General features: G+C 37.9%; 2 protein-coding genes across 3 annotated transcripts in view; both read left to right on the top strand.

Moving 5' to 3' along the window:
* The window catches only part of TPK1 (thiamin pyrophosphokinase 1), a 492,046-nt gene that overhangs the window by 233,074 nt on the left and 236,861 nt on the right, over window positions 1–22,111 (top strand). For both annotated transcript variants that reach the window (XM_062190349.1, XM_062190261.1), the window contains one exon: window positions 16,774–16,869. In XM_062190349.1, coding sequence (XP_062046333.1) covers window positions 16,774–16,869 — 96 coding nt within the window. The remainder of the gene's footprint in view (window positions 1–16,773; window positions 16,870–22,111) is intronic.
* Window positions 12,432–13,019, top strand: LOC133764294 (thymosin beta-15A-like). Its single transcript, XM_062197968.1, has one exon. The coding sequence runs from the start codon at window positions 12,491–12,493 to the stop codon at window positions 12,626–12,628; it is 138 nt and encodes a 45-aa protein (XP_062053952.1). The 5' UTR covers window positions 12,432–12,490; the 3' UTR covers window positions 12,629–13,019.

The following is a 22,111-nucleotide window of genomic DNA, read 5'->3' as shown; positions in this document are numbered from 1 at the left end:
GCTGCGCCATAGCGCTGGCTCCAGCTTACCATAGTTTTAGAGAACCTTTCTGACAGATCTCTGGTTTCAGATTTAGGTCATGTGAAAGTTTATTTAAAATTCCATCTCGACAATAATTTCTCTCCTTTGCATTACAACAGTATGCTTAAATCTCTTCTCCATAATATGAGAGTATTTCAAGAAGTTCTTTGAAAAATTAAACTAAAAGATATTATTTTTATGTAAAACTTTTTTCAAATTATGTATATAAGAGTTCTTCAAAAAGTTTCTGGAAAATATACTTTATGAAAAGCTATGCATGAATTTCACAATTATTTTATACCACAGAGAACTTAATTTTAACTTCATTTTCTACAAACTTTTTAAAGTACTCTTGTGTGTTCACAGCCATGTACCATGTAATGGCACTTCCATCTGTGAAGGACTACATATAATAACAGTGGTATATGAATATGTCAAATAGATGCCGTACTGTCTAGGTTTGAGTTACTATACTCGATAATTTTCAAAAATGATGAAATTGCCCAACAATGCATTTCTCAAAATATATCCCATCATTAAGCAGCACATGATTAAATATGTGTCTGTGTGTAACGTGTATGCAAATTTAGTCTTGATTCTATTTAATTTACAGTTGTTTTTGTGTAATCTTCAATTAGTCCCAAGGAGTTTTGAGTAACATGAAGGATAAAACACTTGTTAAGGTGTTAAAACACTTGCTAAGGTGTTAATGTTCTATGTTTTATGGAAATGTTAAATTTGTCATTATGAACTCTTTATAGGCACAAGTGGCTGAAATAAGGTGGAACACAATTATAATGGTAATAGTCAATCAGCAGAAATTCATTACCCAGCCTGACTTGCATGTTTGGCTAATACCAAGACCAATATATTAAGTCTTTAGGCACTATAGCCTTCTGATTTTGCACTTTCATCATAATTGTTCCAATGTTTATCTCCTCTGGTCTCCCAATATACATTTGCTCTAAATTCTTAGATTTTAAATTTGTAGTTGCTGACATGGGCTGACAGATGCAAACCTAAATGTTAACTCACCTAGTAATAATTTTCGTGTCTACATGTAGATTAAACAATAAATGAAGGAAGAAGTTTACTAGGTATCTTTTACCCAAACCATACCATATAAATACGTATTTTCATCACCCATGGGAAAGCTGTGGCTAAGGACTGTTTATACCACAAGTATTAGAAAACTACTGGCAACAACTACACAAAATAAAAGGAATGTTATTGATTATTTCATTTTCTGAAGAGGTTTGAGTGGGCTGCTGAAACAGTGTCCGGCACCAGGTTTCTCCTGTTTCTCCTGTTTGTCACTCTTTCATCCCCAGGTGCCACACTGTGGGCCTCTGGCCACTGTAGGCCATCATCTTCTGTTCTGGGGTGGCTGCCATCTCAACATGTCTTCCTCCTGAAGGACAGAAGGCTCTTCTCTTGGTCCATGCATACTGTGCCCTCATTGGTCTGAACTGGGATATATGCTTCCTTCTCAGCCATTCACAGTGGTTAAGGGAATAAACTATGTTGACTGTCTTATGCCAGTTCTGCACACTTCCAAAACTGGGTATCAGATGGCATGTCCAAGAAAGAGAGAGGAAAATGAAAAATCAGGTGCTAGTATCTACTACACAGAAAGATTTCATGCTGTGGAAGTGGGATCTTTTTTAACTAGTTCTGGCGAAGTGTTCATCTTAAGAACTTAAAGAAAATGGAAGAAATAAAAAGGCCACTGTCTTCATGTAACCGTGATAAATTATCCATTTCAAGTGTCCACTTCACTCGGGACTCTTTTTGAACAAATGTTTTTAGCATTGATATATGAATGGCTTGCAGCTGAGTGCATTTATGGGTTAGAAAGGGGAACTGAGCAATTCCAGTCACCTTCCTTTAACATATGAAGGAATCAGAAGTTCCAGTCAAAGACTAAGAGTCAAATATGACCTCTTTGGTTTTAGATATGAAGTATTTCATGATGTTGATCAGCATCAACCTATCACAAGAGTGTTAAACCAAAAAAAAATCTGTTTTGAATTGGGAAAAGTCTTACGTTGATTTGTAAGCCAACTGAGGGACTGAGGTATCAGTCTGGTTGAAAAAGCATAACCTATTGTGCCTTTGTGTCCTTTGGCACATCAAAATTCAGGATCGTCAATCCAAATCTTATATTTTAGGAAACAACAAAATATGTTCTTTTCTGCTTTTAATAGCCCTTTTTCACCCAAGTAACATTATGTGGAACATGCGCTGCTATTCAAATATGAAGTATGAGATAGCTGTACCATACCAAATATTCATCCATTAATCATTCAGCAAATATTTACTAAAGGTTTATTGTGTGCTGTTCAAGTATAGGGAATAACACAGTACACAAAACTGAAAACTACTACCTTTGTAGAGCATATTTTATAGTGTGGATGGGTAATAAATAATACATATGGTAGATAGTGATGTGTCCTGTGAAGAACACAGAAAATTTAAAGTAGCATGAGGGCAGTCTGGAGTGCCCTATTCATATCTGCACTGCTTAGGAGAGATGGAAGCTCATATTGTCCCAAAGAGACTTTAAATAGTTCGTGGAAAAACACATTAAAAGATAACCTTATATTGGTGTAAACATTTTGAAATGAATGCATAATTTTTCATAATACACATTTCCAGGGCCAGCATTGAGGCATACAGAGTAAAGCCGCTGGTTCATGTCCTGGCTGCTCCACTTCCAATCCAACTCCCTGATAATGGCCTGGGAAAATCAGTAAAGGATGGTCCATGTGCTTGGGACCCTGCAACCCCTGTGGGAGACTCAGATGAAGCTCCTGGCTTGACTTGGGCCTGGCTGAATGCTGGCCATTGCAGCCATCTGGGAAGTGAACCAGCAGATGGAAGATCTCTGTTTCTAGCTGTCTCTACCTCTCTCTCTATAACTGTGACCTTCAAAATAATAGCTATTTTTTTTAAAAATATACACATTTCCATGAAATTCTTTTTTTAAGATTTATTTATTTATTTGAAAGGCAGCTTTACAGAGAGAGGGAGAGACAGAGAACCCTTCAACCCACAGGTGCACTCTCCAAATGGCTGCAACTCTGAAGCCAGGAGCCAGGAGCTTCTTTCAGGTCTTCCACATGGGTGGCAGAGGCCCAAGACTTGGACCATCTTCCACTGCTTTCCCAGGCACACTAGAAGGGAGATAGATCAGAAGTGGAGCAGCCGGGAGTTGAACCGTCACTCATGTGGGATGATGACACTGCAGGTGGCAGCTTAACATGTTGTACCACTGCTCCAACTCCTCCATTAACTTCCTGAAGCATGGTCTGTTAAATAGAATGGTTAGAATATGCCTCAATTAGAAGGTACAATTTTAGGCTCAATGAAGAGATGGCAGTTGTGAAAAAAAACTTTTATGCATATGTCTTCTTTCACTCCAACCACAGTTATTTGATATGAATAGTATACTTTCTACAATTCATTTAACAAACCTAAGAGGTTGGATTAGTACATAATGAAGGAAAGTTGGAAGTTGTTATTTTGAGTTTTAGAAATAATAACATTGTAGAAAACAATTGAGAAAGTTGTTTATGTTTTATATTTTAAAATCAGAATCAGAGGGATGAGTATAATGGGGAGGTTTTTGTTTTGTTTTTTTAAGAGATATAAGGCTTTTCTCTAATTCCAAGGGAGTACAACAATGGCCAGTTATAAACCAATAAAAGAAGATACACTTAAACTTGATGTAAGAATTTTATAGAGTTATTTAGAAATGTCATGGGCTGCTTTTAAATTTCCTATAACTACATTTTTGTACTGGATTAAATGGGAAGGCAAGAACTCAGTTTTGAACATTCATCAAATGATTAATATATTCTGTATACTACTAGAAATATTAGGAAGAATGATTAAGGAAGAAAAAAGAAATGAAGGGCATCCAAACTGGAAAGAAGGAAGCCAAAATATTCATGTTTCCAAATGAGATGACTTTATACTTGGAAAAGCCTAAACACTTCATCAAAAAGCTTTTAGAACTAATCAGCCAATTTAGTAAAGTTGCAAGATAACAATCTACATACAAAAAAGTAGCATTTCTATACACCAATAATGGCCTTGCTGAAAAGGAAAGAAAGAAAATAATCCTATTCACAAAGCTACCAAAAAGTAAAATATTTATGAATAAACTTAATCAAAGAAATGAAAGTTCTCTGCAAGGAAAATTGTAATGTACAGTTAAAACAAAAATCATAGAGGACACACAAACAATGAAAAGGTGTTCCATGTTCATGGAATTTGTATTGCTAAAATGTTTATAATACTTTTAACAATCTGTAAATTCAATGCAATCCACATTAAAATTCCAATGGCATTCTTTACAGAACTTGGAAAAACAATCCTGGGACCAGCACTGTGGTGCAGCAAGTTAAGCCACTGCCTGTGATGCAGTTGTCCATGTCCCATGTCAGAGCACTGGCTGCTCTGCTTCCAATCAAGCTCCCTGCTAATACACTTGGGAAAGTAGTAGAAGATGGCACAAGTTCATGGGCCCCTGCTACCCATGTGGGAGACCCCTAGAGCTCCTGGTTTTGACTAGGCCATTGCAGCCATTTGGGGAGTGAACAAGAAGGTTGAAGATCAATCTGTCTGTCTCTCCCTCCATCACCTTGCCTTTCTAATAAATACAAATCTTTTTTAAAATCCTAAAATTCATATGGAACTGCACAAGACCCAGAAAAGCCAAAGTTATCCTATGTGAAAAATCAAAACAAAAAACAGAAACCTGGAGGCATGAAAATACCTGAGTTCAAAGCATATTACAAAGTAATTAAAACAATATTACTGTCATAAAAACTGACACATTGAGCAGAATAGATAATCCATGAAGCATAACAGAAAGCACAGAAATTCATCCATGTACATAGAGCAACCTGATTTTAGACAAAAGTATCAGTAACATACATTGAAGAAAGAATAGTCTTTTCAGTAAGTCCTGCTGGCAAAACTAGATATACATAAGCAGAAAAATGAAATTAGATCTCTGCCATTCACCATATACACAAGTTACTCATGGATGGATCAAAGACATAAATGTAAGATCTGAAAGTATGAAATCATAGGGAAAACACTTCAAGACATTGGTGTAGGCCACATCCAAACAGTTTAAGCAACAAAAGAAAAACTCAGAAGCTTCTGCACAGCAAAGCAAATAATCAGCAGAGTGCAGTGACATCTAAGGGAATGGGAGAAATTGTTTGCAATCTATGTATCTAGCATCTGATTAATATCTGGAATAAATAAGGAATTCAAAAGACTCATCAACACAGAAACAACCAAGCCAATTAGGAAATGGGACAAAGACCTAAATAGGTGGTAGTCAACAGAAATAGAAATGGTCAACAATATGTGAAAAAATGCTCAGTATCACTGAACTTCAGGAAAATGCAGATAAAAGCTACAATGAGATAGCAACTTTTCTCCCATGGGAATGGCTGTTTTCAAGAAAGAAAGTAACAGGATGCTAAGGATGTGAAAAAGGGGAACACTCATATATTTGTTGATGAGAGTGTAACCAGTATAGATAATTTGGAAAACAGTATAGAGATTCCTTAAAATCTAGTTAAAACTATCAAGTGATCCACTACTTGGTGTATACCCAAAACATATGAAATTATTATATCAAAAGGATATTTACTCTGCCATGTCCATTGCTGTTTACAGTAGCCAAGATAAGAAATCAACATGATAAATGAATGTAGGAAATGTGCTGTGTCTACACATAATACAATATTATTATTCAGCCAGGAAAATAATAAAATCCTGTTATTTGCATCAAAATGGATGAAACTGGAGGACATAAGCCAGACCAGAAAAATACCACATTTTCTCCCTCAGTGTGCAAGCTAAAAACAGTCTTTAACACAGAATGACTACTAGAGGCCAGAAGGATAGTGTGGGATAGAGGGAGTTGGGGTAATGGGGACCAAATTTGAGTTAGAACAAAGGAATAAGTTCCAAGAGTTACACAGTACAGTAGGGTAACTGTATTTCACAAAGACCTGTTGTAGCATATAATTCATGTTTTATGAGCAAATAGAAGGAGAGCTGAGACTCTAGTCATAAAGTGATGTCAAAGAGGAGGAAATGTCATGACCCTGCTTTGATTACTACACATTGTATACACAACTGAAATGTTGCATTGTAGCCCATAAATATGTACAATCATTTTTCATTAAAGTTGTAAGAAAATCAGTGTAGTAGGAGGAACTTGATCATTGAAACTCAATTTTGGGAAAAAAGAAAAGCTACTGTGTATTCTAAGCACTGAGGAGACAAAAATGAATCAAAACTGCCTCCATTGTTGGTAGTAAGAGCTACATGATCATAAAAAAAAAGGAGTATGAAATGTTTAAGATATACGGAAGTAGAAAAAGTAATAAATACTTCTGGAACCAAGCCCTAATTTAAGAAGTGTTAGCCATACAGCTCACGATTTCTCTTTCTAAAGACTGGTGTTGTGGCATAATAGGTTAAGCCATCTCTTACAACTGGATAAACATGAAACTTTATCCTCATACATTTCTTTATACTTTGATGAAAACATCAGTATATCATATATACAGGTAACTAGTACGTTTTCACATTTTACGATGTTTCATATTTTTCAGATTTTGTCTACTCTTTATACTACCTCTATGATTCTGTGATTCATAAACACCTATGCCTATGCATGTTTTTCTTGTAATTCATTTTCACCGTCATACACTGCTCAACAGTTTAACTGTGCCACAATTTTTGTTGTTAATGTTATATGAAATGTGTATCATTCTAATTTTTACCTGCATTTGTCTTATTACTTGTGAAAATCAACTTATTTTCATGCTTATTAGATTTTTCTCTTCTATAATTTGCCTATCGAACTGCTTTGCTCATTTTCCCACCAAGGTATTTATTTTTAACATATTTTTAGAAATTCTATATGTATTCTTAATGCAAATCATTTTCTATTTATGTGTGCCTAGTATCTCTTAAGATTTCCATCTCTTTATTTTATTCATGCTTGTTTGCTTGTAAACAAAACTTCTTAAAGTAGTTGAACTAACCAGATTTCTTCCTTTTAAGTTGTGCTTTGCATCTTATTTAATAAATTACCTACTCAAGGTCTGATCATTTTCCACTCTATTCTCTCATAAATATTATTTTTACTGTTAAATTTTCAAATATGCTTGTATATACCTGTTTCTTTTCCTCAATTCTGTCTATTTATTCAGCAACTATATACTGAGCATTTGCTGTGTGCTAGTCACTGTTTTGGATCCTACAAGACAGTTTTGAGTCACATAAGCAAATATCTTCACTCTTACTTTGCTAATATACCATTATTTCATTTTGCCCATTACCTGTTAATTACTGTAACTTTATAATCCTGAATATTCAGAGGAGCAGATTCAGCCACCTTGTTCTTCTGAAATATTGCTTTTGGTTTTGTTCTTTTCTGTCTTTTAAAAAATATCTGTTTATGGGCTGGCACTGTGGCTCACCTGGTTAATCCTCCGCCTGAGGCACTGGCATCCCATATGGGCACCGAGTTTTAGTCCCGGCTGCTCCTCTTCCAGTCCAGCTCTCTGCTGTGACTCGGGAGGGCAGTGGAGGATGGCCCAGGTGCTTGGGTCCCTGCACCTGCATGGGAGACCAGGAGGAAGCACCTGGCTCCTGGCTTTGGATTGGCACAGCACTGGCCGTAGCGGCCATTTGGGGAGTGAACCAATGGAAGGAAGACCTTTCTCTCTGTCTCTCTCTATCTCACTGTCTATAACTCTACCTGTCAAATAAAAAAAGAAAATCTATTTATTTGAAAGTTAGTGTTACAGGGAGAGGAGAAATAGAGGTCTTCCATTCACTTCTTCACTCCCCTGATGGCCACCATGCCTGGGGCCAGACCAGGCCAAAGGCAAAAACCTGGAGCTCCTTCTAGGTCTCCTATGTGGGCAACAGGGGTCCAACCACTTGGGCCATCTTTCTCTTCTTTCCAAGGTGCATTACCAAGGAGTTGGATCAAAAATGGAGCAGCAAGGGTGTAAATCAGCATCCGTATGGGAAGCCTGCATTGCAGCCAGAGGCTTCACCGGCCATGCCACAATGCCAGCCCTGACTTTGCTTTTCTTGGTTCTTTGTTCTTTCTTGTCAGTTTCATAATCATGTTTTCAAATTCCATTCAAAGTATTGTTTAATAGACAGATGACCTTTATTACCTTTTGAACCCTTGATACCCTTTCCATGTATGTGTGGTAAAATAGTTTGACTAATACTATATTGTTAACAATGCAGGCCCTTTTAGTGATTTTTTAAAATTTTTTAAATTAAACTTTTATTTAATGAATATAAATTTCCAAAGTACAGTTTATGGGTTACAGTGGCTTCCCCCTCCCAAAACTTCCCTCCCACCCACAACCCTCCCCTTTCCCGCTCCCTCTCCCCTTCCAATCACATCATGATTCATTTTCAATTCTCTTTATATACAGAAGATCAGTTTAGTATATATTGGGTAACGATTTCAACAGTTTGCCCCCATATAGCAACACAAAGTGAAAAAAAAAATACTGTTGGAGTACTAGTTATAGCATTAAATAAGAGTGTACAGCACATTAAAGACAGAGATCCTACATAATATATTTTTTAAAAAAATTAATTTTCTATGCCATTTCCAATTTAACACCAGGTTTTTTTTTTCATTTCCAATTATCTTTATATACAGAAGATCGATTCAGTATATAATTAGTAAAGATCTCATCAGTTTGTACCCACGCAGAAACACAAAGTGTAAAAATACTGTTTCAGTACTAGTTATAGCATCACTGCACATTAGACAACACATTAAGGACAGATCTCACCTGGGATGTAAGTACACAGTGACTTCTGTTGCTGACTTAACAATTTGACACTCCTGTTCATGGCATCAGTAATCTCCCTAGAATGGCAGACGTCCTAAACAACACTCTGGCCTCAGAATCAGCCCTTAAGGCATTCGGATCTGGCTGAAGAGCCCATGAGAGTATTGTAGGCATGGAAAGCCAAGATACCATGGAAAAGAATAAAAGAAGACCTAAATGAAAGATCTCTATGAGTGAGATCCCAGTGGAAAGAACGGGGCCATCAAAGAAGGAGGTACCTTTCTCTGAAGGGAGGAGAGAACTTCCACTTTGACTATGACCCTATCGGAATAAGATCAAAGTCAACGAACTCTAAAGGCTTCCATAGCCCTGGCAACTCATGATTTTTTTAAATTTTTAAAGATTTTTATTTATTTGAGAGGTAGAGTTAGAGACAGAGAGAAAAGTCCTCCATCTGCTTGTTCACTCTTCTATTGGCCACAACAATCAGAGCTGAGCCAGGAGCCAGGAGCTTCTCTTGGATCTCCAATGAAGGTTCTGGCTCCCACCACTACTACTTTCCCAAGCCACAGAAGAGAACTGGATTAGAAGAGGAGCAATCGGGACATGAATTGGCACCTATATGGGATGCTGGCAATGCAGGCAGAGGATTAGCCTACTACGCCACAGTGCCACCCTCAAGTGATTTGTTTTTGTTTGAAAGTGAATTATATATCTATACATATATTAATTGTTAAAATATTAATAAGCCCAAGATACTTGCTATGAAATATGTTTCAAAATGTTCCGTCATCTGTTCTAGTGATTTAGCTCTTCATCTTTGGAATCTATTTGATGGAACAGACCACAGATCAGTTGGGGCCTACTTCATTACTATCTGAGGCACACTTATTTTCAAGGTATGGGGATTCAAAGAAACCTCCTTTTTCGAGAATAAACCTTAGCCCAGAGTCTAGACGAATTTGAAATGTATACACTATACCCTTTATCCACCAAAACAAAAGGATCAATTTAGAAAACTGATTTTCTGGCCCGGGGCCGCGGCTCACTAGACTAATCCTCCGCCTTGCGGCGCCGGCACACCGGGTTCTAGTCCCGGTCGGGGCACCGGATTCTGTCCCGGTTGCCCCTCTTCCAGGCCAGCTCTCTGCTGTGGCCAGGGAGTACAGTGGAGGATGGCCCAAGTGCTTGGGCCCTGCAACCCATGGGAGACCAGGATAAGCCCCTCCTGGCTCCTGCCATCGGATCAGCGCGGTGTGCCGGCCACAGCGCACCAACCGCGGCAGCCATTGGAGAGTGAACCAACGGCAAAGGAAGACCTTTCTCTCTGTCTCTCTCTCTCACTGTCCATTCTGCCTGTCAAAAAAAAAAAAAAAATGCTGATTTTCTTTCAAGCATTTGTTTGATAATGGAGATGTACTGTTAGGAATTTCTTGATATGCAAAGACGAAGAAAAAGAGCCTACCTGTCGTTCAATCTCACACACACAATGTTTTTATTGTACTTGTTGAGTATTTATGATACGCATGTTTTTATTTCAGTTGAACTAGCGTATTGAATCTGTTAGAACTCTACTTCTGTACAGTTTAGTTTAAGCAATAGATACATATAAGCCCCTTAAAAAATAGCTGGGTATCTGGTGATTGATTTTGTAATTAAGTTTGTATATAGCTTTTCCTGTTTTTGATTTATGGAGTGAGGATGAGTTGATAAGAGAGACTATGATCAACTCAAAACAGTGGAACAGAATTCTTAAATATTTATCAGTTTATTAGAGAGTAAACTGTGGTCCATTGGTTTATTCTCCAAATGTTGGCAGTGTCCAGGGTTAGGCACAAGGCTACAGCAGAAGAAGCTTGGAACTCAGAATCTCCATGTAGATGGCAGGGACTCAACTACTTGATCCGTCATCTGCTCCCTCTCAGAATGCACATTACCAAGAGTCAGGAGCAGAGCCATTACTGAAACTTGAATATGGCACTTGAGTATGGGTTGCAGACATCCCAAGCCACAAGTCTTAATTGCAAGATAAAACACCTGCCCCTTTGAACTTCCTATTATAAATTAGGGAATTCTTCTTTTCTTTCTATGTGTACATGCTTCAGAATGGTTGGAGAAGGCGTTGCGATTCCTTATCTGCGAGATTCTTTTTAGGGTACAACAAAATCAGACTAATCTTCATACTGACATTCTGAAATTTGTGACATCAGTTCAAGTCTTTTTCTTTATAGTTGTTATAAAGCAGGGTTAATAAAATGTCATATTAAAAACAAATCAGTTTATAAAAATGGTGTATTTATAAAGGAAACTCATTAGGATAGAATTAAACATCTATATATTTAATAATAAAATCTATGAAAGAAAAAATATATTATACTAGAGCCATCTCCTGGCTCAGAAAATAATACTATGTATTTCTAAAAAAAAATACCTTTTGGCTGGTGCCGTAGCTTAACAGGCTAATCCTCCGCCTTGCGGTGCCGGCACACCGGGTTCTAGTCCCAGTTGGGGCGCCGGATTCTATCCCGGTTGCCCCTCTTCCAGGCGAGCTCTCTGCTATGGCCCGGGAAGGCAGTGGAGGATGGCCCAAGTCCTTGGGCCCTGCACCCGCTTGGGAGACCAGGAGAAGCACCTGGCTCCAAGCTTCGGATCAGCAAGATGCGCTGGCTGCAGTGGCCATTGGAGGGTGAACCAACGGCAAAAAGGAAGACCTTTCTCTCTGTCTCTCTCTCTCACTATCCACTCTGCCTGTCCAAAAAAAAAAAAAAAAAATACATTTTAAGCAACTGAGAAAGATCAAAGATAACAATAGTTTAAACAGAAGGTTTCACTCAAATATTGGCATCTTAAGATTGTTTTACAAGTCCTGGCTATACTTCCAATTCCATCTTCCTTCTAACTTGCACCCTGGAAGGCAGCACAAGATGGCTCAAGTAGTTGGATTTCTGCCAACCACATGGGAGACCAGACTGAGTTTACAGCTCCTGGCTCTGACTTGGTCCAGTACTGGCTGTTGCAGACATTTGAAGAGTAAACCTACAGGTGGGAAGAGTTCTTTCTCTCTGCCTTTAAAAAAATTTCAAGAAATAAAAATTTATAACATCAATTGGGAAGGTTTCTTACTAGTTTTCTTTTGGTATAATGAAATGCTTGAGGCTGGGCACTTTATAAAGAAATGGATTTACTGGGCAGGTGCTGTGGTTTAGTGTGTAAAGCCACCGTCTGCAGTGCTGGCAGCATCCCATATGGGCACCTATTCAAGTCCTTGCTGCTCTACTTCTGATCCAACTCTGCTATGGCTGGGAAAGTAGTAGAAGATGGTTCTAGTGCTTGGGCCCCTGCACCCATGTAGGAGACCCAGGAAAAGCTCCTGGCTTTGGATCGGCCCAGCTTGAGCCATTGCCACCATCTGGGGAGTGAACCAGCAAATGCAATACTTTCTTTGTTTCCCTCTGCCTCTCTCTAACTCTGCCTTTCGAATAAGTAAATAAATATTAAAAAAAAAAAAAAAGAAGAGGAGCCAGGTCCTGAGAGAGCCGCGGTACACGCCCGAAGGGCCGCTTTTGTCCCGTCTCGCCTGCAGTCTTTTAGCCAAGATGAGTGACAAGCCAGACTTATCAGAAGTGGAGAAGTTTGACAAGTCAAAACTGAAGAAAACCAATACTGAAGAGAAAAATTCTCTTCCCTCGAAGGAAACTATCCAGCAGGAGAAAGAAAGTGTTCAAACATCGTAAAATGAAAATCTCCTTTAAAGAGGAAATTTTGACATTGCTGAAGAGTCTTGGTTTTAGGCCTGTTTTTTGTTAACCTATGTGCTGGTAGAGATTTTAAGCACCTGATGATGATTTCTCACATACACTTCCTGCCTAAGAAGTCAGAGGTGGTCATTGTCCTCTGAAGTTTGTTTCACACTTTCTGTTGATACTTAAATTCCAGATGGCACATGCTGTTAAAAATATCACCACTGATTACCTCTGTGTGTGTAGCCCTTGTACTCTTTGCAAGGTAAGCCAGTTTAACCTGCCACAATGTACGCCTCCATTGCTTCTTAATCTTCAGGAAGTTGCATGCTTTTGCAGCTTCTCACAGCTTATTTTCATTTCTAATGTAGCAATAAAATAGTAAATAGCATAATAAAAAAAAGAAATGGATTTATCTAGCTCACAGTTCTAGAGGTTTACAAGCCTGGTTTGAACATCTGTGTGACTCTGTTAAGGACCTATGGCTGGGCTGGCACTGCGGCTCACTAGGCTAATCCTCCGCCTTGTGGCGCCGGCACACCGGGTTCTGTCCCGGTTGCCCCTCTTCCAGGCCAGCTCTCTGCTGTGGCCAGGGAGTGCAGTGGAGGATGGCCCAAGTGCTTGGGTCCTGCACCCCATGGGAGACCAGGAGAAGCCCCTGGCTCCTGCCATCGGATCAGCGTGGTGCGCCGGCCGCAGCGGCCATTGGAGGGTGAATCAACGGCAAAGGAAGACCTTTCTCTCTGTCTCTCTCTCTCACTGTCCACTCTGCCTGTCAAAAAAAAAAAAAAAAAAATAGGACCCATGGCTGTGTCCTAGCATAGCAGAGAAATGGAAAGGGAACTAGCCACACACAGAAGGGACCAAATGCATGAGATGGACATGTTTATAAAAGCCTGCTCTCACATCAGCCTACTCAATAACCAAGATCAGCACCCTCCCCTTAACTAATTACCTTCCATTATGCCCTACCTCCCAACACTGCCACAGCAAAGACCTAGCTGCTAGCATGAGAACTTTCGTGGGCCAAATTATGTCTGAATGACTGCAGAATAAAATACATGCACTTTTACTAGGAATCAAATATGGTATGCTTCTTTTTTTTTTTTTTTTTTAGAAACTCACATACTTTCTTATTTTGCAAATGTCATGGCTTTAAGAGTGTGAATTTCCTTGGATAGTAAGTGTGAGGTTCTTTGTTTTCTAAAGAAGCCCTCAAATCAGTGAAAATTTTCATAGTAACTTAGTATATTTGATACCACAAAATTGAATTTTGTTATAAGGAATAATTATAAATGTTAACATATGAAATAGTAGGTGAGCACTGCTTGATATACTTCATAGTATTTCTGTTTTATTCCCTGTTTGTAGAATCTAGAGTTTCTCATCTTTAGCATTCTACTTCTTTTACACCATTATATGATGTTGTAAGATCCAAACGACAGTGGAAAGCTATGGCTGGCTGTGAAAAAACTCACCTGGAGCTTACAGAGTCTTGGTTTTGATATAGTCCGAGTTTTTCAGTCATTTATCTCTCTTCATAGTCTGACCTAATCTCTTCTACATGTCTCTTTTAAGTAATGAGGTAAAGTAAAATATCCCAGCCTTGCTCATATGTTTCAAATAGGTATTTGTGAAGTTAATCAATTTGCTTTTATTGATTTGAAAGGCAGAGCAAGAGAAAGAGTTAGCTGTCTTCCGTCTGCTGGTTTACTCTCCAGATACCTGCAACACCCAGGTCTGGGTCAGGGTCAGGCCAAAGCCAGGAGCCAGAAACTCCATCTGGGTCTGCCACATGAGTAATAGACACGAGTACTTCATCCCAGGGTGCACATTAATGGAAGTTGGATGGGACATGGAGGTGGGACTCCATCCCAGAAACCGAGATGAGCATTCCAAGTGGCAGCTGAATCTGCTGCATCTCAACGCCTGCCCCTCAAATAGTTTTATTATTTATTTTTTGAAGTATTACTCTTACAGAACCAGCTCTATAGAGGTTACATGATGTTTGTCTCTCAGATATTTAAGCATGTCTTTCCCATTTCATCGAAGTTGAGAAATAGGGTTTCTAGTAATAGCATTCTTGTGAATTAATACCCAGCTGTCTAGTTGTCAGCAAGTCAATTATCTCATTTTTATTTTTCATAACCTACAAATATTGCAGTGTTACTATGTAGGTTATTTCTTGGTTTTGGTTTAACTGCCACTTTTGCAGTGGCTCCATGTTGATCCTGTGAAGATAACAGTGTAAGTAAACAATGGTCTATTTGCTATCTAGTATATTGCTATTTCTACTTGCTTTATAAATTTCCTTTCTAAGGATTTAAAGAGGAAGACAATTCTCTATTGTCACATTACTGTAGCTAGCCATAAGATGCTGTGTAATCCTACTCCTATACCAACATGCATTTAAATGACTATTTAAAGTTTGAGAGAAAGAGAGAATGAGCTCCCATCTACTGGTTTATTCCTCCAATGCCTACAATAGCCAGGATTGTATGAGATTGAAGCTAGGAGCTGGAAATTCAAACCAGTACTTTCCTGTGCATGGCAGGAACCCAGTCACTTTTACTATCACCACTACCTCTCAAGGTCTGCATTGTCAGAAATCTGGAGTCAAAAGCAGAGCCTGGACTCAGAACCATGCTGTCTATTATGGGATGTAGGCATCCCAACCAGCACCTTAACTGCCAGGACAAAAACCTACCCTGTATTCCAAAGTTTATTAAATTCCCATGTAGCATACTGGTAGCAGATACTGGAAACAGTAATGAAGGAAACATAACTTCTCCCACAGGGAACGTTCAGTGCAATGACTTTCAATTTGGAGACAATCTAATCATTTTAGCCCTGGTCATATTCATTTGTGCTATGACATATGCTTGTATTTTCTTTTCAGGCATATTATCCCGAGACAAGGCTTTTCTTCATGTCCTTGCCTGATGATTATAGTAAATTCCAATGTTCTTTTAGGGTCAAGAAAGTGTATGTCCATGATCTTGTAAAGATGACATATGCATCTTTTAGAGCATAATATATTTCTGAATTATGAGAAATTAATTGTTTCATTGGTTCCTACTTTGTAGGACAGTCATAAATGAATGAAGCACAGGTTTAGCTTGACACATTTAAAGAGACCTTGAAGTAGAACAAGAACCTTTAAATCTACTGAGAATGGTTCTTAGAATAATTTAAGAGGCAGTATGGGTGTTTTGTATCCTTGAAAACTCTTTGAATGGCAACTTTATATAGTAGATTATATTTAACTTTCCCTTACTCAGCTGTTTGGCAGAGTCCAAGAATTGTTTTATACCTGAATTAAGAAGTCTGAAGTCCCATTGTGTTCTTGTTTTACGTGCCTTTGCCTCTGTATGACATTGGCACACAAAGTGTCATTTCAAAAATATGGTCTCTTTAGCTCTCTGTGTTCACTAGTGCCCACAAGTTGGCACGTTTGTGGTTTTATGTTTATAAATACATCACCATGTTTTTCACCAGGTAAGGTACATGTTGTACAGAAGGCAGAGAACTTATAAATTTTCTTCATTATGTCCAAAAGATAATCCAAAAGACACATTTATGCCGGCATAGGTCTCCCTGCTGCTCTCCACACAGGGTACTATAAAGGAGTTTATAGGACAGGTAACTTGATTTGATATAAGACAAAAACATTTTCTCATGAGTTCAATATAAATCATATTAATTTTTCCAATATGTAAGTAAACTTATGAGTTCTTCCTAAAGAACTTCAAAGTTTCTTACAAGCAGTTTCATTTTAATTTCAGGTAATTTCGCTGTGAATATAATTTGTCATACTTATACTAAACCCTTTATGTTAATTTTGAATGTCATCACATCAGTGTTTTTAAAAGATCATTAATGTTGTATAATCTGTGCTTTTCTTGGATAAAATGATTGTCATAATCAGCCCATTATTGTAACATTGTAACAGCATTCCTGAAATGTCCTGTTATGTGAAATAAAAAAGATAATGGTAATGATTCTAATAATAGGAGAATAATACAGGCATAAAAGGGTATGTCTACTGATACCTTGTCTTTACTTTCATAGCTATTGGTCTCGTTCAGAAGGCTGAAACCATTACTTATTCTTCTCTTGTGTTTTACTTCAATGTATAGGGATGTGAACTTATTCCAACTCCTGATCAAGACCACACGGACTTCACTAAGTGTCTTAAAGTGCTCCAGAAGAAGATTAAAGAAAAAGACCTACAGGTAAACCATGTACCTCCTTGGGGATTAAGAATCTTGTTTCCAGGTGTATTTTAGGGTTTAATCATCTGAAATGATTTTACTTTCTTGCTATTTTTAAAATTTGGTTTCTTTCATATTATGTAAGTCTGTACTTAGCTACCAAAACATGAATGTGTACACATATGTCGGAGGTCACAAATTAAAATACCTTATAAGATCATGAACTGGGTGAACTGGACTGTGTGAAAGTAAAACCGAGAGCTCATTCTTGCCTAAACTGACCAGGTGCTCTTGTTGACTGTCACCATGGAGAGCTCTCTGTTTTTATAATATAATATGTGTGTTTGGTAGTATGTGGCCAAAACAAATAGGACCCAATTTGGCCCAGGATCATCATTGAAAACTCTTGGGTAGACTGAGATCAACATTATTTTCTTTTAAGCCAGACAAGAATTTCCTGCTTTGTATTTATGTACACTTTAAGATATTTAACAGTGACTTCCACCTAGCATCCAAATGTTTCATCACCTTACTTTGTTAATACAAAAATTTATATCTTACTATGTTTTTGATATCTTTGGAGAATTTTTAAATCTATGTTTAATGATGGTTTACAAAATTAAACCTGAAGCATTGATTGACAGTTGACAACTTTTTGTCTAGTAAGGGCAGTAAGATAAGCTGAAGTACATGACCTATTGTGTAGTTTTAAAATCTAGAAGATATTCTTGCATACCAAAATGCTGTTGATCACAAAAATAACAAGAAATGTAGTTTACCCTGGCTTCCATAGTCAAGTGACGGAGGGCAGTCTTCAGCTGGAACTGGATGAGTTCTCATGCTTTGTTTCTTTGGTTTATCTTGGCTTTTCTGCATAGGCTTTGTCTTCCAGCTTATTTCTTGAGTTGTCTCCAACTGCATCTGTAGAAACATTTGACCCTTCAGATGTAGGGAGCGGTAGGGGGTGAGTGGGTGTGGGTACATTGAATCACTTCCTGTTATCACCAGGTGTAAGTTCTAAGACCTCTGTGTGAAGCCACTTTTGAAGGGTGAGAGTGTCCTGTGTCTCAGTGTGGAGCTGGGAGTGGGATCAATCCACAGGGCTCATGGATTCAAACTCTGTGGCAGACATGCCTTTGGTGGGAGAGGGAAGTGTCAGAGAGACAACTCTAACAAAAATTTACTCCCTAGCAAAAGTTTATCAAGGATTTACTCTAGCATGTATTTACTAAGTTGAACTAGTAAATCTTTCTCCTTTGAGATAAAACCATGTTAACCATCATAACTGGCAAGTTGGTTAGTCTCCAAATGCGGCAAAAATAATTGAGTGAACATTTTTCTTCTCTGAAGTAGCTGTGCTGAACTGTACTACATGTATCATACTATTTTACAGCAATAAATTGCTATAATTAAATATTTGTTTATTGAAAACAGAAAATAGCCAATTGAATATCATCTGCTTCACCCAGATATAGCTGATGTTGAGTTTCTTAAACAAAAATTGTCAGTCTTAACAACTGTGTTTTGATTTCCTCAGCATGCCACTGAGGTTACTAAAAGCTGGGGATACAATTATGTGAATTTCATTTGTTAAATCTAATTGATAGTAACTGTAATATTGTATGCAGTCATCAAGCCTCAAAACGAATAATTGTATCTCAAACTTAATACTCAAATCCTGAGAGAGGCTCACACTGACAATAGGGACTATAATCTGCAAAACAAGTCTGGCCAAGGCTTGACCAAACCAATGGGGAGTCCAGAAGCCAGAGCAGCTGTCAGAAGACTCCTACATGGGGCAGAGAGCAACACCTAACCATCTACCTGCCCATCGTTATAGATTAGAGGCTGCTCAGGAGTGTGGGTATAGCCCAAAGATTGCCAGAGAAGAACATGGACTTGGTGGCATCCCTCCAGGATCAGTTGCAACTGGGTAATGATACTGATCTGCCCTCCCCAGGGCCCAGCAGTGAATTCTTTCTTGGAGAGTGATGCAGTGTTGTGCGACAGCTGTCACAAGGCCCCGTGGCATGCTTTGGGCTCGAAGTGTTACCCACTGCCATCCGGCACCAGTCTTCTGTTTTCTAAAATATGCCATGTTCTATCCTCTCCTTTTCTGCCTGAATGTATTTTTGCACATGTTGCTCCTCTGCCTAGAATCCTATTTTTCCTTTTCTTTGCCTAGATCATGCATGGAAAATTTGTCTGGCTCTCCTTAACAACCCTCTAGGTTAGGTTTTGCTGCTCTGCGTTTGCATACCCTCTCATTTCTTCTTTAGGGCACTCTGAACACTTACAGTCATTTTGGTAATTGCTCCTGATTGGCGGCTTGAAGTCTTTCCTCCAAGCTTAACTATTTAGCCCTTGAAGCTGAGAGCAGGTCTGCTTGTACAAAAGTTAATGGCAGCACTTTCCATATAAGAAGGCTGTGTGAATGTTTAGTACATTTTATCATCAATGGACCACACATAACATAACACATGGGAAAAGAGCTTCTAGAAAAAGCTAAGACCTATTTTTAAAAAATGTAGTTAGACGGCTAAGAGGAGAAGCATGTTTCACGAAGTACTGTGGTACACACAGAGAATAGACAGTGCTTGATAACCACTACACAGCTCCACCTGCATCCACTCGGGCCGGGTTGGGCCTAAGAATTAAATCAATGTGAGACAACAGGAGAGAAGCATACAAACTTATTTAATGCAGGCTTTATGTGGCACAGGAGTCCTCATAAAGCAATAAGACTCAAAGAAGCACTTAGAGTCAGGTACTTATATACTGGATTGGACAAAGATTAATAAATTATGAAGAAGTAATATGGGAAGGCTTAAAAGATAAGAGTTAATTTATCAAAGTCTGTACAGAATTATTTCACTCTTGACCTCTTGTCCTTGTCGTTAAAGACATTGCATCTTTCACATGGGAGTTCCATTCTCTGCTTTTAAGAAGTAAGATGAAGCTCAGGGTGATCTTTTTGCACCTGCTATTATTGTGTGCCTTTAGTGGAAATAATGTGCCAGAGTGGTATATTTTGGGGTGGCATATTTTTTAACTCCTTCAACTTCCATGAGCTAATGGCAGATAGTTCGAAATTTATGTTGGGTGATTAGCTTAGTTTTTCAAAAAGCATGTTTATGTGTAGTAAAGGCTAAAAATTACTCATAATTAAATCCAAAGCTAGATCTCATTCAGACTAAAAAAAATGTTATAAAAGATCTGATGATACAGAGTATTTATGAGCTTCCAGTTGCCATTCTGTTTCATGTAGAACTGCAGCATTGTACTTGATTTGATACAATAGCAAAGGAAAAGGAAGATTAAAAGGAACATCATACGAGATTCCTCCCTGTTGCCCTCCTACCTCCACATGAGATCTTGGGCCTTTTGCAGCCTTCTTAATGGGAATAACATTGTGGGGCAGTGGGTTAAGGGGCCGGCTGTTGCACTGGCATCCCATATGAGCACTACTTCAACTCCCAGCTGTTCCACTTCTGATCCAAATCCCTGCTAATGTGCCTGGGAAAGTAGCCAAAAATGGCCCAAGTACTCGGGACCCTGCCACCCACACAGGACACCTGGATGGGATTCCTAGGCTGCTTACGTTGGTCTAGCCCAGCCCCAGCTGTTGGAGCCGTTTCGGGAGTAAACCAGCATCATGGAAGCGCTCTCTCTGTGTCTCTCTCTTTCTTTAATTCTGCCTTTCAAATAAATAATTGTGCAAAAAACAAAAATAAATAAAAGGTTATTACTGAAATACATATATACTTTATTAAATAATCACTTATAGTTCTATAATAATTCCTATCAAATTATATATTTTGGTCTTTATTAAGTTGTAAATATGAATTTGTAATCTAAATGTCATCAGAGATTTTACTATAAAATGTTAGTTACAATATAAATAAGTGAAATGCCTAGTATCTTTAATATGTTAAGGAGCTATATTGTATAATATATTAGAACTTTTTACAATTTGGACAGAGTCTGTACTTTTCCTAAAGTAGTTCATTATTCAGAACATGACACAATTTTTTAAAATGTCCCGCAACATATATTCATTATTTATTTTGAGCCTAACTGCTCTCAATGTCTATAGTTCTGTAAAAGAATTCTCTGACAGGTGTAAGTTCTTAATGTCTTGCTTTTATGTTGCCACCCTGATTACCTGTAACTAAATAATGAATAATACATTGTCAGGATGCCATCTGACATAACTAACTCTTCAAAGGACACATATATCTTCTGATGTTGTGATGTGCACTTGATATCTAAACCCTGGGAGTCAGTGAGAAACATTAACAGCTATTTCTCCATGCATTTAGCAATGTAAGATGCTCATTCTTTACAATGTGGTAAAGATGGTAAAGATAAATCTAGATTATTAAGGACTAAAAATAACAAAATAGGTTTCTTTGGTATATTTACTAGTATTATATGGCAATAGAAGCAGTTACTTCAATTCCTAATATTTTAAACACCAACTTTGAATTAGATAAAATTTGGGAAGAAAAGTTACCATTAATTTTAATCTGTATGCTTTTGAGATTTGGACCTTTACTAATTTTCTCTTGTGTAACTCCATTTCCTTTTAACTCCCTTATACCATGATATTTTAATAACAGTGCCTAAATCAGGGTGATGCAGGATACTGAAAAGGTATTATGAATGAGAGCAATGACAAAATTTTAGTTGTGCACACACATAAATATTAAAGACTGCAAATTAAATACTATATAAATAATAAAGGTGAATTACATACTTTGTTATTTTTTACTTTTGGACAGCTTGAGCAAATACTGAAGTATGATTTTCATGTATTGGGATAGTTTCCATGCTATTTAATTGTTTCTGAATTGGAGATCTTGGCTAGTGACCATTAGCCCTTTGTTAAAGAATAGTAGGTACCCTTTCTACATGCTCTTTACATGGCATTTCTCAGTAAATATATTAGCAGCAAATACTATGGGTTTGGGAATATTAAGTAGCAGCTTCGGATTCAAGTGTGAGTGTGTGTGTATGTGTGTGTATTTCATGCATATAAACTTAGGAACACAGTGATACTTCCTACCCTACCCTTCTCCCTTCTACCTGCTTCCTTCGATTTTTACGATGATCTACTTTCAGTTTAATTTATACTCATAAGATTAACCCTATACTAAGTAAAGAGATCAACAAATAGTAATAAGAGAATAAAATACTGTTCAAGGTTATAAACAGTCATAGAAGCTCAAAATGTTAATTTCACCCCTATAAACTACATTTT

Source organism: Lepus europaeus, chromosome 1 (assembly GCF_033115175.1).
Source record: "Lepus europaeus isolate LE1 chromosome 1, mLepTim1.pri, whole genome shotgun sequence".
In the NCBI taxonomy this organism is placed as follows: domain Eukaryota; kingdom Metazoa; phylum Chordata; class Mammalia; order Lagomorpha; family Leporidae; genus Lepus; species Lepus europaeus.
The sequence above is the reverse complement of the archived record's forward strand: the minus strand, read 5'-3'. Positions and strand labels throughout refer to the sequence as shown.

Bases quoted from the DNA above. Each gene is read 5' to 3' on its own strand.
- LOC133764294 (XM_062197968.1), top strand. From the start codon at position 12,491: ATGAGTGACAAGCCAGACTTATCAGAAGTGGAGAAGTTTGACAAGTCA.